Source organism: Typopeltis vanoorti, chromosome 8 (genome assembly GCF_054136105.1).
Source record: "Typopeltis vanoorti isolate ZY-2024b chromosome 8, IOZ_Tvanoo_1.0, whole genome shotgun sequence".
Classification (NCBI taxonomy): Eukaryota; Metazoa; Arthropoda; class Arachnida; order Uropygi; family Thelyphonidae; genus Typopeltis; species Typopeltis vanoorti.
This window is the reverse complement of record NC_143556.1, coordinates 112270155-112287019: the sequence shown is the minus strand read 5'-3', so window position 1 is coordinate 112287019 and position 16865 is coordinate 112270155. Positions and strand designations below refer to the sequence as shown.

General features: G+C 35.9%; 1 protein-coding gene and 1 long non-coding RNA gene across 14 annotated transcripts in view; one reads left to right on the top strand and one right to left on the bottom strand.

The window, feature by feature from the left end:
• Positions 1-13181, top strand: part of LOC150104289 (zinc finger protein 703-A-like) — a 603572-nt gene extending 590391 nt beyond the window's left edge. For 9 of the 12 annotated variants that reach the window (XM_090396273.1, XM_090396271.1, XM_090396272.1 and 6 more), the window contains 2 exons: positions 7231-7720; positions 8569-13181. In XM_090396273.1, the coding sequence (XP_090252399.1) occupies positions 7664-7720; positions 8569-9906 (1395 nt within the window). In that variant the 5' untranslated portion in view covers positions 7231-7663 and the 3' untranslated portion in view covers positions 9907-13181. The remainder of the gene's footprint in view (positions 1-7230; positions 7721-8568) is intronic. The other 3 variants (XM_090396276.1, XM_090396274.1, XM_090396275.1) reach the window with 1 other exon arrangement.
• LOC150104288 (uncharacterized) overlaps positions 1-16865 on the bottom strand; it is a 238947-nt gene that overhangs the window by 65667 nt on the left and 156415 nt on the right. The window lies entirely within an intron of this gene.

The window sequence follows — 16865 nt, the reverse complement described above, 5'->3', positions numbered from 1 at the left end:
TACTCAGTGGATTCCCAGCGCCATCTTTGCATCCTTATTGCGTTGATCAAATCACATTTCTTTCGGCTGTTGGATTTTCTCTGTTAAGTAAGAGGATATCAAGGGCTTTCATGAAACTAAGTCCAACAGATAGTTGAATAATTTGAAGGTGTATCAATGGTGTTCGAATTAGACTTGGTTTCAAACAAGAAATAACTGTCCTTAACCAAAGAATTGCAAAATAGTTCTTGAATGTCACTGATGTTCAACTCAATTTAAGAGCATAATTGTAAATATTTGTCTTGGGGATTAAAGACACTATTCGGTACACCAAAATGATCTCCATCGAATTGAGCTGCAAGGCTTTAGATTCCTTGTACCGATTCATTTTAGAAATACTTTAATTTCAGCATTAATCAGGCTTGGAGTCTTCACAAAAATATAACTATATAGTTCTCATGCATTTAATTTCTTATAGCCGGCGATCCTAACCGAGAGGACAACCAACAGGCAGGGAATTTCAAATACTGCTTTGACATAAGTATCTGTGAATGTTTTAGGTAGTAAATTACATTCACTGCATGGTGCGAGACTAAACATAGCTTATTTCTGTGTTTGTTATGCATGAGTGGATACTATTCTATAGATGCCTTCTATAGAGTAGTATCTAACCTAATCCACCCACAGTATTAGCGTACAACCTTTCGTAATCAGGAATCACATGCAAAAATAAAAATTAAATAAATATAACCTCCAGCGTCATCTATTAGTCTAGAGGAGAACTAACATACATTTTTGCTGTATATCAATATAAAACTTGAACTAGGTTATCGATAAAGAGCAAAAAAGCATTAACATGTTATTGAATAATCATTTAATTATTTTGGAATAGAAAGTAAGTAACTGCATTCATTCACTAACTGAAAGTTTCACAGTTGCACTGAAACATGGTCTCATTTAGAATTATACAGATTGGGGAAACCAATCAAATTTATCAACAAGAGTACTAGCATTACTACAGAAACTGCATTACATAATATGCAAATGACATGATGATTCTGATGTACAGTAAAATTAAACATTTTATTTCTAAAAAAATACCATTGTGAATGCAATGTCAATTAACTAATTTTTATGCTTAGAAACATCGCTTCGGTTTATTACAAAGTGTAGGTACATGTAATATCGTCAATTGCACCTCCCTATTTGGATAATATCAGAGTCAAAACTTATGCTTCGATTCTACACAACAACAACAAGCGATGTCGATGTAAGCTGGATTTCTAAACTATTGCTCTGTTTCCACCATTCGGCATATTTTTGTTAGACAAGCAAATACTTTCCAAACACTCATATAAATGACTGTTTTCGAAATTAAAAAATGTAACTTTTCGTGATAAGTAAGTTTTTCGCAATGGTCATATTTGTTTCTTTTTGAAGAGCTCGATGATTTTTTTCCAGATAATTTGGTTAACGAATACAAATTGTAAATGTATTAGAATACTTTCTAATACATTTACAATTTGCATTCTGGGTTAGCATATTGAATAAAGACAGCAATGCATCAGTTAGAATAAAAGTAGGGCAACAAAGCACAAGTACTTTATCGTTCTAGGAGATTGTTTTACTTAGTACCGCTCCTTCTGATCTACACAGATATGTTATTAATGAATTATGCATTAGTAGCTGGCGGCCCATGAAGAATGTTACTACCCTAATTTCTTTTACTGTCAAAAGCAGCAGATGGAGTTTGATTTTATTCAATGCGATGGTTTTGTCCTTGAAGACTGGGATTATTAATCATATTTAACACATAAATCAAAGAAAGCACTCTGTGTGTGTGTGTGTGTGTGTATACACACACACACACACACACACACACACATATAGATAAAAAAAGTATTCTTCAGATATAAAATATGCATTATCCATACATAATTTATTTTTTATTCTTCTTAAAATGAATTGCATATTACCAAATATAAATACCTGACTATAAATTAGTATATTACTTTAAAATAATAACAGCAATGGTGAATATATATTAAGATAAACACATAAATATGAATCCAGGTTGCTTACGGGCATTAATCATTTGTAACAATCTCTTCTCTGAAGCATAAGATGTAATCCTGTAGCTATAGTAACAAACAATGAAATTGTGGTTCCAAATGAATAGCAGCAAATGATTATTGAATTCTTCAAGGTATCCTAGCGACACTTTCAATGAATTGGAACAGAGAAATACGTGAACCGGCTAAGACCTAAACAAGAAAATTACAAATACCGTATGTAACAGGGGTTCAATCTCAGGACATGATGCGAGAAACACTCCATAGATACATGACGATGGCCTGGCATACTCACAATTAAAAGGTTACTGACTTTACACTCTTCAAAAACAATTCTTAAGACGATGCGTTCAGTGACATGTGGGAGTTGGCTGTTTAAAAGCTAGTGATACACAGTATCAAAGGTAATGCGTATCACAGCATATCTACTCATCCAACCGTAATATCAATCTCTTATAATGACCGTGGTGGGAGTCATTTGTCTCCTAGACCGATAATTAGCAAGCAGCAAACTGAATAACTAGAAACTTTCATTAGCCACTAGCAATACAGAGTTAAAATTAATTAGATTTTAATTAATATTATTGATATCGCAACGAAAATTAGCGATATGATTTGAGAAAAGGACAGCTAATCATTCAAATGTTCTCAGTCCGTTAACAAAATGAATGATCTTTGGATTTCCAATGTGGTCTAAATTACATGCGGGTTTCGATGTTTAATTTTAGCAGCTGTGTTGACAGATTTGGTCCTCCTTCTTGAGAAATGATGTATTACTGACTCACTAAAACGATGACCTTGTGGATTTATTTCTGCTTAGATTCGTGACATTTAGACCTATGCATTTTAAGCGTGTTGACGAGGAAGCTGTATGTCACTGGTGCAACAGTGTCAGCTGAATACACAGTAAGCATTTCTGATGGAAAGTGCAATCGATTGTTGACGAGACAGAGCGACAAAGATTTAGGTCAAAGCATTAAAATATTGTTTGCCCCGAGGCTATATACAAAACTATGTAGGTCAGAAATAATGCAAAATATGCAGTGGGAGTATTTTGCATATTTCTAATCTCCCGATCTTTTTAAGGTTTATTTTCTTCCAACATGACATGTTCAACAGTTACGAGTAGTTCGTTAGTCTGTCAAACTGTCTAATGTATCCGCTCTCCAACTGAATAGGCTGGGGGTTCGAATCCCGCTGTAGTGTGCGACGGGAGGTGAATTTTATCATCCCACTTTACGCATCTGAAGTGGCTTCAAAAAGTTCTCTGCTTGCTCTTCACAGTACAGTTCCGGCTTATGTAAAATATCAAAACTAATTTAAAAAATATACTAAAAAATTACCTTAGAGCTTACAACATTTAGTGGGCAAGAGTCAGATAAAAATGTGGCATTAGTGGAAGAGATAAAGATTTGTAGTTTTTTTTTTTAATCGATTGAATTAATCCGATTGGTCTTGCTATTGAATTTGAGCTTGACGATTATCAAAGAAACCTAATTTTTATTTAAGTATTTTCATCTTGAATAATCAGCTGTTTTGTTGAATTATTCTCATAAGCACAGCTGCTTCTCTGACTTACATACCTAAGAAGAGTACGCCGTGATTCGATTTTTGTTCGCTAATCATATAAGTTATGTGAAACGTGCATCCTTCGCTACGAGAGGGACTTCGATGGAAACACACAAAATCCAAAGTCCTGAAGCCAGAGGGCTTTAGAGCAAGTGCTGAAATATCACTGTCAGCAAAATCTGCTCTCACAGACAAGAACGTGAATGTAAACAAAGTGCTATAACCTTTCATTTGCTGTGTCGTATGCCGTTACTCATGGCCCATCGAGAAGAACGATCACATAACAGCAATCAGATGGATGCTGCATCCGCTTGTTTACAAGAGGTATCTTGAAAGAAATATAGACGTTGCGTTGTAACATGAAAATACCTGTCGCCCATACTGCGGACAAATCGTGGAAATACTCCAGCCCTGTCCAGATGCGTGGGAAAATGAATAACATCTTTTACAAGAATGTTATTGCGAAATATGCTTGTTTAATTATGGAATCGTTTTCGCACTTATACTGCAAATCGTCAATAAAGATGATAACTTAATTGTATCAATGATTTGTACACCTCCCAAAGAATAAACTGGGAGTTAGAAATGAAATCACATAAATATACACAAAGTATTATTGCTATCAGCACTACTGTTGATAACTTGTTCGAATAAAAACTAACCCGTCCCTGTTTCATAAACACAGTTATATAACAACATTGCAACCCCCCCCCTTAACCTTCTCAACCAAAAATTGGAGCTCGTATTGTGCTGCATCATAGTAAAAGAATGCTCAAGAGTTGCCATGGTGACGTTTTCATTCAGTGGGAGTCCACTTTGGCAGAAATGCTGCCAAAGTGGACACCCAGTGTCACTAATGTTCAACCTTTGATTATTACTCGCAAATTACACCTCATCCACCTATTCATTGTTTCTCAAAGGGACAGAATTTTTGAATAATGCCGTTCCTTATTTAAAATACATTTGAAAAATTTTCACAAGTCATCGTATTTGCATCATTTGATTCGCTTCTGTTTCTCGTCCAAGCGATGTTGATAGAAAACAACGCGCACACACTTGTTCCTGATTATGCAACGCATGGCAACAGCCAAAGCACATTCAGCGATTGCTTGGGGGCAGCGAATTTTTTGGGGACTGAAATTAATTAGAAGCATTTTCTAAATTCGATTCATTTTGCAAAATGAATTTGTTCCAATTTTGCAGCCACACGTGCTGCCCTGTTAACACTTCCAGTAAATGTAGCTCCGGGTGAAAGGAGTTTCTCCAAATTAAAATTTATTAAAAATTACTGTAGAACAGCGATGAAGAGAGATAGAGAATGAAATATTAAAATATACTAAAATACGAATATTGCTACCGGCGATCAAACTTGTTTGTTTGATTTCATATACAGCCACTCTTCAGTGGAATAAAGTGTCCAACTGCTACAACTTTTTTTTTTTTTTAATTTTAAAACCAAAAATATATCTATCACCAGAACGTAAGCAAAAAGATCTAGGCTAATCAAAAATTTGAGCTCTCCCCGTCTTATATAAAGTTAAGGAAAAATTCATTACCATAAGCAATAATAAAATTAGGATTTCTTAAACTAAGCTCCACTGTCAACGCACTGTATCCTAACTATAATAACAAAGAAGGAAATAAATGCAGACAATCATTAAAAAAAACATTTCGCAATAGCATTCCTGTATACTAACATTCTTGATCACAACAATTAAACCAAGGTCAGTTTTTGGCAGACGTATTCAATTCCATTGAGAAATTATCATTGGATTTGTGGAAATATTCCAGCCATATTCAGATACTCAATAGTGGAGAAATTAATACTATCTCTATACAAGAATGTTATATGTCTTGCTAATGATAATGAAAAAACTCTATTAACAATAGTCCTGCATCGATGACTTATTTAAAAACGACATATCCAAATATCCCGTATGAAGCTCTTTAAAGTGTCCATAAATTTCAAAGATAATCAGCCGAAAGGCTATTTTACCGGCGAAATTATTGATTGAGCGGAAAAAAAAAACTAAAATAAAATAAAACGGGATTTACCATCTCCCGCTCAATGTCCATAAATTTGTTATTAAAAGACATCGAATTAATAATCTGGCGAATGTTTCAAAAGACTATTTCTACATTTTTTTTTTTTTTTGGCTTATATACATGTAATTTTCTTCTGAAAAAAAAAATCGAATGAAACAAAATTGAAACGTTTTGGAGTCTTAAATTTCAATTTTATTAAATTCTATGCATCTGTGTAGTATTAAAATCACTTTGAATCCTTCACTTTGCCAATAAAATTAGTCTGATTGAAATGAAAATTTAACAGCACGAACACTTATTTTTTTTTCCCTGTGTATTGTATGCACGTGCACCTTTCTATGTGCCCAATTTTATGAAATCACATCTAATCAAATGCAAAAACTGATGGCTTAACAATTTTCCAAGGATCCGTCTGGTCAGCCACAGACAAAAGAAATTAATGCACGTAAACACATCTTGCAAGACGCTTCTCAAAGCCAAATTATCATTTATAAGAAATATTTGAATATTTGAAAGAATTAAAATAGTTATAGCCGTGTTTAGTTAAATATTTTTTTGTTCATTAAAAATATTATTGTATAATCATTATTGTAAAACCAAATTGAAATGTAAACTTACGGGTGTTGCCTTACTCTGGTAACATTGCTGTTTCGACTTATTCATCCTAAAAACTAAAATTATTTTAGTTTTTAGGATGGTTTTTATATATTATATATATTATATTATATTTTATATATAGATAGTATTTAGGATGATTTTCAATGCTAAAGCACTGGAAATGTAATTTAAAGTCGGATATTTTATTTAATTTATTTAAATTTATTTCACATATATTTGTAAATAATAGGTATTAAGTGAATTGTTTGCATTTTAGTGATTTTTTCGGTGTCCGTGGTAGAGGGCGCTGATTTCGTTGCTTGGCAATAGAAAATATTTATAATTTTATAAATTTCGTTTATAAAAGTAGAAGTTTATAAATTTTGTTTGTGATTTCACAAACAGCAGATTTCCTTATTTTAAACACCGAAGTTTGTTCGGTTTAAATATATCAATACATTACACAACTCATTGCTTCACGACATTTATGGATGTTCTAATATTTGTTTCATAATGGGGATTTGTTTCTAAGATTTGTTTCATAATCAAGGATATTTTTTATGGACAAGAAGCACGAATTTAGCTTAAATTAAAACCAAGGATCAGCTTGCTCTGAGAATTAGCATGACTTAATAATTTTACGATATTAATGAACAACTATTATATTGATTCAATGCTGAGTGTTGTATGTGTAGTTTTGGGTTTGAATGCGATATTAAGAATTCTGTTTCTTCATCTATCTAGTTTCCTTTGTTAGTACATGTTAATCGAAATTATGTTGAATAATATTTTTCATTTTTTTTGTTAAATAAAATTTAATAAGGTGTTTGCAGATTTTGGAAATTTACAACAATAAAGAAAAACAAACCAAAATAAAGTAAGAAAAACCAAATTTTTACGTTTTCACACAAACCCATACGTTTCTGTATATCAGAAATCTTTATTTTCATTATTTATTTTTTGTTAGTATGAACAGCCCATCCGTTACAAGGATAACAACACCACCCGCGAGCAAAGTGAACCGGTCTTAAAGGACGCGGCCCAATCGACGTCATATGTGAATCACGTGATTTAGTTATACAGGCAGCGAGCTAAAGAGAGCTTTGCGTGGGCAATCGTTGTGGAGAAAGTGTGTGGTGTTGGTATGATCATTTTCCGTCAGTAAGTTGCTTTTCCGTTCCGTAAAAGATATTGAAAGGATTACATATCCATTCTCGCTCCAATATTCCTCAGGGAACTGTACGCCACTATTTGGAAAGCTGTCGTATAGCAGTTCGGCTAAAGAAACGTCGCATTTTTCCTGTCTGATTAGAAAAGCCACGTCCGTTGAGCGGTGCCGTAGAGTGAGAGTCGGTCGTATGCTTGTACTTCTGACACAATGGTGAAGTAGCACGGCGAGAATGGGACAACCAGAAATCCATTTCCCAAGGGATATGCCAGCTCATCAGTTCCAAGAGGTAGGGTGTCTTTTTTTTTTTCCTAGCGCAGATAATAACTGTAGCGCACGCTTTTAAGCATGAAAATCAAATGCTATTTTATTTTCATGCGACGATGGTTTGCGCGTGTAGTACTTCGGGTCGTTGGTATAGACGCCGCGGTTTGCGATAGAAGCCACTTCGACACAACTTAACGATGAGTATTTTGTTGCGATTTTAAATGTTTTTAAATTTTATTTTATAAGTACAGTCTTATACCAAGTAGAATAAGTACAGTCGTACTCCGAACTATCAAATATGTTTTTGAAATATTCATTTTACATGCAAGTGTCAACACGATTGACGATGTGTCCTGTTTTCCGTCATTGAAGCCGCTGTTGAGTTTATTTCGGCAATGCTTTGTATGTAGCGGAAGTGACCTCACTGATTCGCGTCATGAAATAAACAAAACGACATTCCTCTTTCTCCCCGTACAAGATGACAAGACCCTATCATTTCTCTTCGACCAGGTGGCGTTCGAGTAAATGACGTTTTTTAACTGTCACCGACCATTATCGAGTTTAAATTACTGCTTGCAGCTTTTATGATTCCACAAACGCAATCATGGCTTTCTAAGAAATAAAATAATGTCCATCTCGTCACGGTGCTTTCAACTGCGAATGTCTTCTATTCGTTTTCACTCGCTTCTGAAACTTTAGATTTATCTGAGGAATGACCTTTCAATCCATTTGGCGGAATGTGAATGATTGAATGACCATAAGAAGTTAAATGTATCTTATTTATTTAAATTAGCATTGAGTTATGTTCCAGATTTTTTTACGGCTCAAGTTTCTTAATGCCATTTCTTTTTCTTTGTTCTTTACTTCTAGATGGATTCTAAGAAGAGTCCGTTAGCACTGTTGGTCCAGATTTGCAGCAATATTGGCGCGGACAAGCACGATTCCAAGTCTTCTGTCGCAATAGCCGAAAAATCATCACATAGCGATGGAGAGAAGAGGAAGGACGTGTCTCCTTCTCCAGAACTAGACATTAGTCATACGGGGAACAAGAGTCAAGAGACTACCAGTGATGACAAAAAATCTCCCCTTTCTAAAAGTAATTCGCCAGTTTCGACTTCACCAGCAGGGCGTAACTCTGTAGACTGCGGAAAGGCTTCTCCATCTGTTTCGGAAAGCAGTGTTGGCAACAGACATGACAGTGGAACCAAGTCGAGTTCCGAACGATCGGTACCCACTCCTAGCAGCAGCCAGAGCAGCATGACTGGGCTCGGTTACAGCACCTCCACTTCCTTAGGGGTGGATCTGAATCGCTCCAACACGACACCACCCAAAGACGGCTTCAGCTCGATGTCTCACCTCGGACTAGGAGCTTTCAAGGCTGCTGTGAACGGGCTGAACCCGCTCTCAAACTGCACAGGGTGTAGCCCGGTGATGGGTCCGATACCCGTTGATACAGTCTCGACTGCCCATACATTTCCTCCGAGCATCGTGACGCAGAGCGGAGCGGCTGCATTCAAGTCGAGCAGCTACCCGCTGGGGGCTGGACTATCCCCGTACTTAGGGCACACCCGTGTGAAGACCGCTAATGGAGTCTCCACGGTGCTGCCCATGTGTCGTGACCCCTACTGTACGAACTGTCAGCTGGGCTGCTCCAGTGGAACGCTACCTTTCAGCCACGACAGACTGGCCGCCCACTTCGCAACCACTCCCGGCCTCAGTTCAGCCTTCCTCCCTGGCCTAACCGGTTCTCTTTCATCGGTTGCCGCCAGCTCTGCCGTGCCTAGTCTCAGCCCGCAGCTGTACACTCACTCTGTGCTTACCAACAGGCCTAACGTCTGCAGCTGGATGGTGGGAGACACTTATTGCGGCAAACGGTTCGCCACTTCGGAAGAGCTCCTCCACCACCTCCGGACGCATACCACGCTATCTGGTTCCAGCACGCTTCCCTTATTTTCTCCAGGTTTCGGCCCAGGACTGGACGCAACTTGCGGACTGCACTACAGCACTTCGATGTCACTGACAAGCTCTGCTGGACTCCGTAGAACGTACCCAACCAGTCTTAGCCCTATAAGTTCACTGTCTGCAGCAAGCAGGTATCACCCTTATAAACCACCCTTGCCAAATCTGTCAGGGTCCTCTCTGCCTCCATTACCCCATCCGGGACTAAGTATGTATTATGCACCGTATAGCGTCTACGGGAAAGGCTAAAAAGGACATTCGATACGCACTCAAGAGACAGTCGGGGTTGTGACGTATTGTAAAATGTACTGTTGTACGAGAAAACGGTGGGGTGCATTGGCCGCTATAGAGACCTTGCAGACGAAGAGGTGATGTAAGTAGATTGAGAATGCTGACTTACTTTTAAATCTTAGTATCAAGTTTTTGCCCACTCTTGGTGAACTACTGCAGTTGTTTTTGCGTTCAGTGACGAACTACTGATTCTCTTTAGTCCGTACTTTGAACACTAATTATTCTTTTAGTCTGTAAGGTTCACCTAGAATTGGCCCTGAAATAATGGCTTATTTATTAGAGGCACCTGATATTGTCCTTAATATCTTAAATATGTATTCATTTCCCCCCTTATATGATCAGTGTGATTCCTTGTTATTACGCATACATAAGAAAAAACAAAGAACGGAGAAAAATCTTACAGGCATGAAAACCATCGACGCTTGTGGCTAATCTGCACCTTTGACATCAATGCTTCGCTTTTCTGGGTATTGTTCACGTAATCTTGAATGTATAAAGGAGTGAGAATAAGATGCATATTTCCTTTTCTCCCCGTAATTTAATCCCAGATGTTCATAATATTAAGTTATTTCGAACTTAGTTTCTCCGTGTAATTATTCACTACGTGTATGTCTGTGATTCCTCTCCTCTCACGTGCAATTCTGTAACATCCGATTTGTTCAAATATTCACGCATCATAATCCCTATACCGATGTCATCGGCTATTAGTAAGGTGGGATTATTAATGTATAATAATCTGATATTTCGCCTAAAATTTTAAATGTCTGTCACTGACGCATTCGAGGCAACATGTTTAAATTTTCATTTCCAAAATATCTGATTAAAATCAGGACTACAACTGCACGGTTCAGTTTATTGCTGCAGTTATGCTCTTTCGTTTCCTTCAATACCAGATATGACATCCGTTTTGAAACATTTTTTCGTATATTTTGATGTCATGAACAAGCTAAAGATCAGTTGAATTCAAATCTAAAGAGATTAAAAGAACCAGAAAAAAAAATTATATTTTGCGATTTAAGTTGATGGAATCTTCTAATCTTCTGGTTCATTTTAGAGTCTTTACCGAAATCATTAAATAACGTTCGCTATCCTGTCTTGCATTCAAAACGCTCAGCGATGACATTAACCTTCCGTCATGTCGCGTAAGACGTCAGACCTATTATCGATGTGGTCTTATCAGTCATTAAAGTTGTCGTTTCTTAGTCGAAAAGACGTTGAGCAAAGTGGAATCGTGGCCATTTGTTTCTGCCCTTGAAGGAAAAGACATTTTATTTCTGAAATAAGCCAGGCATTAAATTGCCGCTTTTGTCGTAACGCTAACTGCGGATTGCAAAGGGTATTAGGTAGTATCAGAGAAGCCATTAATGGCGAACACATTGGAAGAAAAAAAAAAGAAATAAAAAAAGTGTAAGAGAAAATGGTCTTGATCGCGTGTTAAAGAAATACGACACTGTAGTGTGATTGTGTAGCCATAGTCTCTGGAGAAGACGCAAATATTGTGGTAGAGAAATATGGCTCGGTCCTTTGGAAAAGAAGCGTTGCACGAGGGATGTCTTATGATGTTAACATCCCTGTACGTTTATCGTGATTTCGATAGGTGAACGATGTTCGTATTCATAAATATTCGATTGTGAGGTCGGGATTGTGAATATCGGCCACTTGAGAGTTTGTCGTGCATCGAAATGGCGAAACTCCAACAATGGACAACTCATGTGCTTTATGGTTTAATAAGATGAAAGAGACAATTCCGATAATAAAAAGTCCTAAAAATCTACTTTTTTTGTTATTACGTTATTTCTTTATTTTAATTCACGAGCAGTTTTCCTGCTTGTCATTGGTTAATACGCAACCTGTTACTGTTTAGATTGTTCACAATGAACTTGCCAATTGGCGCTGATAAACCTTGGTGCTTGTTAATTATTTGAGCAAAAGGTGTTTTGACTTCTACATACTGAGTTCTAGCTGGAGTATTCTTCTAGCAGGGCTCCTTCGGGGGGTTCCTTTATTCTAATAAGTGCAATTCAGTGAATGACTCCGCTGTTCATGTTAAGTCAAAGAATGTTGTTTGACTTACTAAATAACTTTTCCGAGTCCTGTTTGTGTCTAGCAAAAAAAACTTAATATTTAAGACGATTAATATCTTCCAAAGTAATATTAAAAGTAACTTTTCCTTAGATCTAAAGAAATATTCACCCAGCAATGTTGAGATTTTAAGGTTAACGTAAACAGAAATATGCGTACATTAAGAACTGCGTCATTTTAGTAGCTGTGCCATACGGGTCGGCAGCGGCACCGAAACTGTATCATAACTTGAATACACACGCCAACAAGAAACATCTCCAGACTGTTGAAAGTAAACAAATGTGAATGAAGATGTCAGGACATTTAAACCAAGCAAACAATAAAAAGGAATTGGCAGTAATAGATAAAAGGTAATGTTTTTATTTTGTTTTCGGTTTCCATGTAATTTTTGCTAAACATCGCCATCGTAGAGATGCTTTCTCTGAAGGACACTCAAAGGGCATCACAGACATACCTAACCTACTTCTCCGCACTAAATTGTTAAGTATTTATATCATCTGGTAATTCTTCACCCGGTAGTAGCCTGAAATATGCTGCACTAAGCATGATGTTCTGATAATATCCACTCTGATGGGTGCCTGTGCAGATTTCTCTGTCTCTACCACACTATATTTGAGGAAACATATGAATTATCTATTATGGTGCAATCTTCTCTGTTAGTTAATATTTTTAGAAGTTTAATACTATGTAGGATATGGATGACACTGAAGTGGAGTTTGGTATGTGCAGGTTTGAATAAGCTGCGCAGTTACTCAAATATCTCTTTCAACGTCGCATCGCCAAGCACTAATTCACTGTAATATTTTTTTTTCTTTTAGAGAGAGAAAAACAAATATGACCAGAAAGAATAAACTTATATTTTATCTACCGCTCGCGTATATGTAATATTTGATGTATATACAATTTTAGAATTATCATTTTTGATTAAGCTAATTTCTTAACTTTTCAGTTTAATATTTTGGATTAAATTTAGTTGCGCAAGTTTAATTCTAGCCTGCAATTACCAGACGAATACCACTGATTTAATAATCTAATGTAAATACATATATGGTGACAGAGGTTTCCCTTTTCTGATTGACATCCTTATCCATTATATTGTGTGTACATATTTCTTTTGTATAAAAAAGCAATAAAAACATTTGTTTCTATGATTTTGTGATAGTTTATTTTACTGTTTAGCAATTGCGGTAATATTTGAACACTAAATACTATTCTTTAAATTATTAGTAAGTGCAAAATTATTACCTAAATTTAAATTTGAGGAATCGTTTAAATCTAAGATTTTTTAAAAAAAAAATTCTTAAAAAATTACGTCGTAATGAGTAAATTTTCATACAAGTCATCACGTTATCAGCCTTTTGATTACTTGTTTTTGAAACTTTTAAAAAATGCGTATCACTAGATGGCGCCACTGGACTGAGTTCTTATTTAATACTATTCCTAAATATATGCACTTGTATTGACACACTTGGCTTCACAATATGTATTGTTGTGCAATAATCGATAGAATGATTTATGAACGATTGCCTGTTTACAATAAACGTAAAATATATTTTTAGAACACAGTTACCTATGCTTTTAAAGAAATGGTACAAAATTACGAACTTTTCATTCGGGAATTTGTTGAATACATTTCTATAGTGGCAGGAATATTTTCTGAGTCGGGATACGCCACTGAATTCTTAATACATTTTAAAAAAATCGTTGATATTTATTTTGTATAATTTTTATTATTTATTTAAGATCATAATATAATGACAGACGAGTTAGGAAAATAGCACAGTTGTGCAAAGGAAAAACCGGTTTGGTCCTGATAAAGCAGTTGAGCATTTTATTATGCATATGAAGGGAGGGTAGTCTGTTTGAGTATGTGTTTTGTTCTATAAAACTGCGTTCTACTTCTTTGGTGAGTTTCAATTCGAACTCGCCCACAAACGAAGAAATGTCAATCACACTGATGTTTACTTGTTGGAGTTCACACATGACAGTCAACATTTAGACTTTTTTTCTCTTCATAACAATGGCATATAAGGTTGATTACTTCAATGTACGTCTAATTGTGACGTATCCATCACACGCTGGCTGAAATGACTACTGAATTGCTGCTGTTAACAAACAGTCGAATTTGAAACATGGACGACAAAGTTAAACTATCGCATACCGGCCATTCGTCACCTGACAAGCAATGTAAAAAAAAAATTGAAAATCACAATTATTACTTTGGTGGCAGATAATACGACTTCAAGCCATTCCAGAGTATATTTTATCTTATAAATGTAAGAATAATCTTCGCTAGGAATGGAATTGCTTTATTGCATTATAGATTATTACGGACTGGGGCGGCTCGTGCATAGGAACTGCAACACCCCCGATTTTTCTCGATATATAAATACATTTATTAATTTATTTATATTTGCTTATAATATTTAATTTTATCATCAACAACCCTATACAATTCTATTATTTTGTATAAAAAATGATAAAAATCCATCTTGTAGCACTTAAGAAGGCGAAGGGCGTTAGCAGCACTGGGTTTACCACAGTGTCATATTGCTACGCGCGCAAGCATATATTACGTCATAGAGAGAGATGCGAGCTATTAGCGTAATGCGGCACTGTCCGTCGCGCAGTTCCACTATTGTTTATATGCAGTTTGTGCAGTAGTAGAGTGTTCGTAGTGCTTATCGTGTTTACTCTCTCCTTAAATATTTGGACATAACATTTGTTGTAGTTTTTATTTTAGAACATTATTGGAGTTATGATAATGGATTTTATTTTTAAGTAATTTTGAATTATACCAAACTGTATAATTTTATTGATAATAAACAATATTTTTTCATGTTTAATTTTTTTTTAAATTTTTACCATAATTTTGATATTTTATCCAAACACGTATACACTGTACTTACAGTGTGTATGTATATTTCGAAAGTTTCAGCACCCCCACGATTTCAAGCCACGAGCCGCCACTGATTACGGACACACACATTTAATATACCAAATCGAGTATACTGCAGTAATAATATTACTTGAAATAAGTTACAGGGAAACTGTTGATGAGCAGAGTGAGCTAACTGTGTAGGAAGTTACTTGAAACGTGGCGTGGTACATAGTAGCAGCAAACAGTCGTTCATATTCTTGATTATTCCCTTCTGCTCTGCTGTAAAATTAAACTTTTTTTAACAAAATATCCAATTGTGGAATTTAAAAACCACACTCTGGACTTCGCAACTCACTATTCGTTATATGATAGTTTATGGTTCCATATGTCAATCGCTGATCGAACTTTATTTCTCCATGAATAACGAACGACCTTGATTTCTCTGATAATTTAGATATATTTTCCTACGATTCGTAAAAGATAACTCATTGAATACATATTTTTTACCGAGAGGACTCTTTTACTAGCACTGTGGCTGTCTTGCGGTTACATTTTCTTGCAGTTGATTTCTCTTCAACTGTTACCGCATGCGTATCCCCAAATATCATATTCAATAACCTTCTATGTTGCATTCCTTGGCTGTGGGAGAAAGAACATCACGATTCTCTATAATGTCCCATCTTTGTTCACTTCTGTTTCATTAATCGGAACTCATTCTGTCTTGAGAGCTGGCAATTTATTAGGTTCAATTTTAATTTTGGTATTAATTCATGAAAATAGTTTTGGAATATAATTGTGAATGCATTAAAGATGCTGAAGAAAGATACTCGGATGATAATACTCAGATACTGATCTTTTGTTTTACGGTGTGAAGGTATACAGTGCTCATATTTAGTTTAGCTTTTCGATTTCCCCCCCCTCAATATAAAGTATTACAGAGGAACGACTAACTCCTGGGTGTGCAACTAATTCCAGACAGTCGATAACTACTGTATGTTAACATATTTCCTGGAAGACTTGTTTCTTTCCTTCTGCTGACAGCCACTAACTACCAGACATTTTAATAGCGCATCTAACTCCCAAATCCTATAACACCTGATCACTCCACCGGGTTTGAAGGAAAGGATTCTTAAGCATATTACTTCTGTTCCGCATGACGTAGGTCTACGAATCATAATGGCTTTGCTACTCCTTGTTGTTTCAAGCTTCAAATGATAAAAGCACAGCTTATTTGCTTAATTATTTGACGTCATGCTTCTGTGCTATGGCATAAATATTGTCCAGATTAATTCAATACCAAAAAAGTTGCATTTCAAAAGGCGTGTATCTTGCTAAACATCCCATGCAACCCCGATGTGTTTAAAAATTGAAATCACTGTAGGAAAAGAAAGATTCATCCTCCATTGCATAACGTGCCTGTATGTGCAATATACAGCCTAAATAGCGATCTCTGCTTGAAATGGCTGACTCACTATCTGATGAGAAAACAGAACTGATCCTCTGACCTTTCCGCTTCTGCAGGCACGTAGTCAGCATCGCTGCTGACTACGTCAAGAGATCTCTATCTAAGACTGCTAGATTATAACGAATTCCATCGTGGTGAGCTATTCAACATGTTTGATTTCAAATTAGCTTTCAAAAAGAACTTTATTCTTAGTCGTTTGTGCCGTTTTTGTGCGTTCCATGATACCATCTCTTTTTGTCTGTATGCAAGTTGGTTTCGTACATTAAGGAAAGATGCACTCACTCTGGATCTTGTCCACCTAATTCTCCATCCATCCATCCCTTGTACTAGTAAGCTCAAACGAACATTTTTTGGTTTGAGTAGCTTCTTGCACATTGAATTTCCAAACAGTTGAACTGCTGTTTCATATGCTTAGATACTCGTTCTGCAAATCCACTGATCAAGTGAACTGGTTTGGCATTTTCTTTCAATTATATGAAGTACGATTAA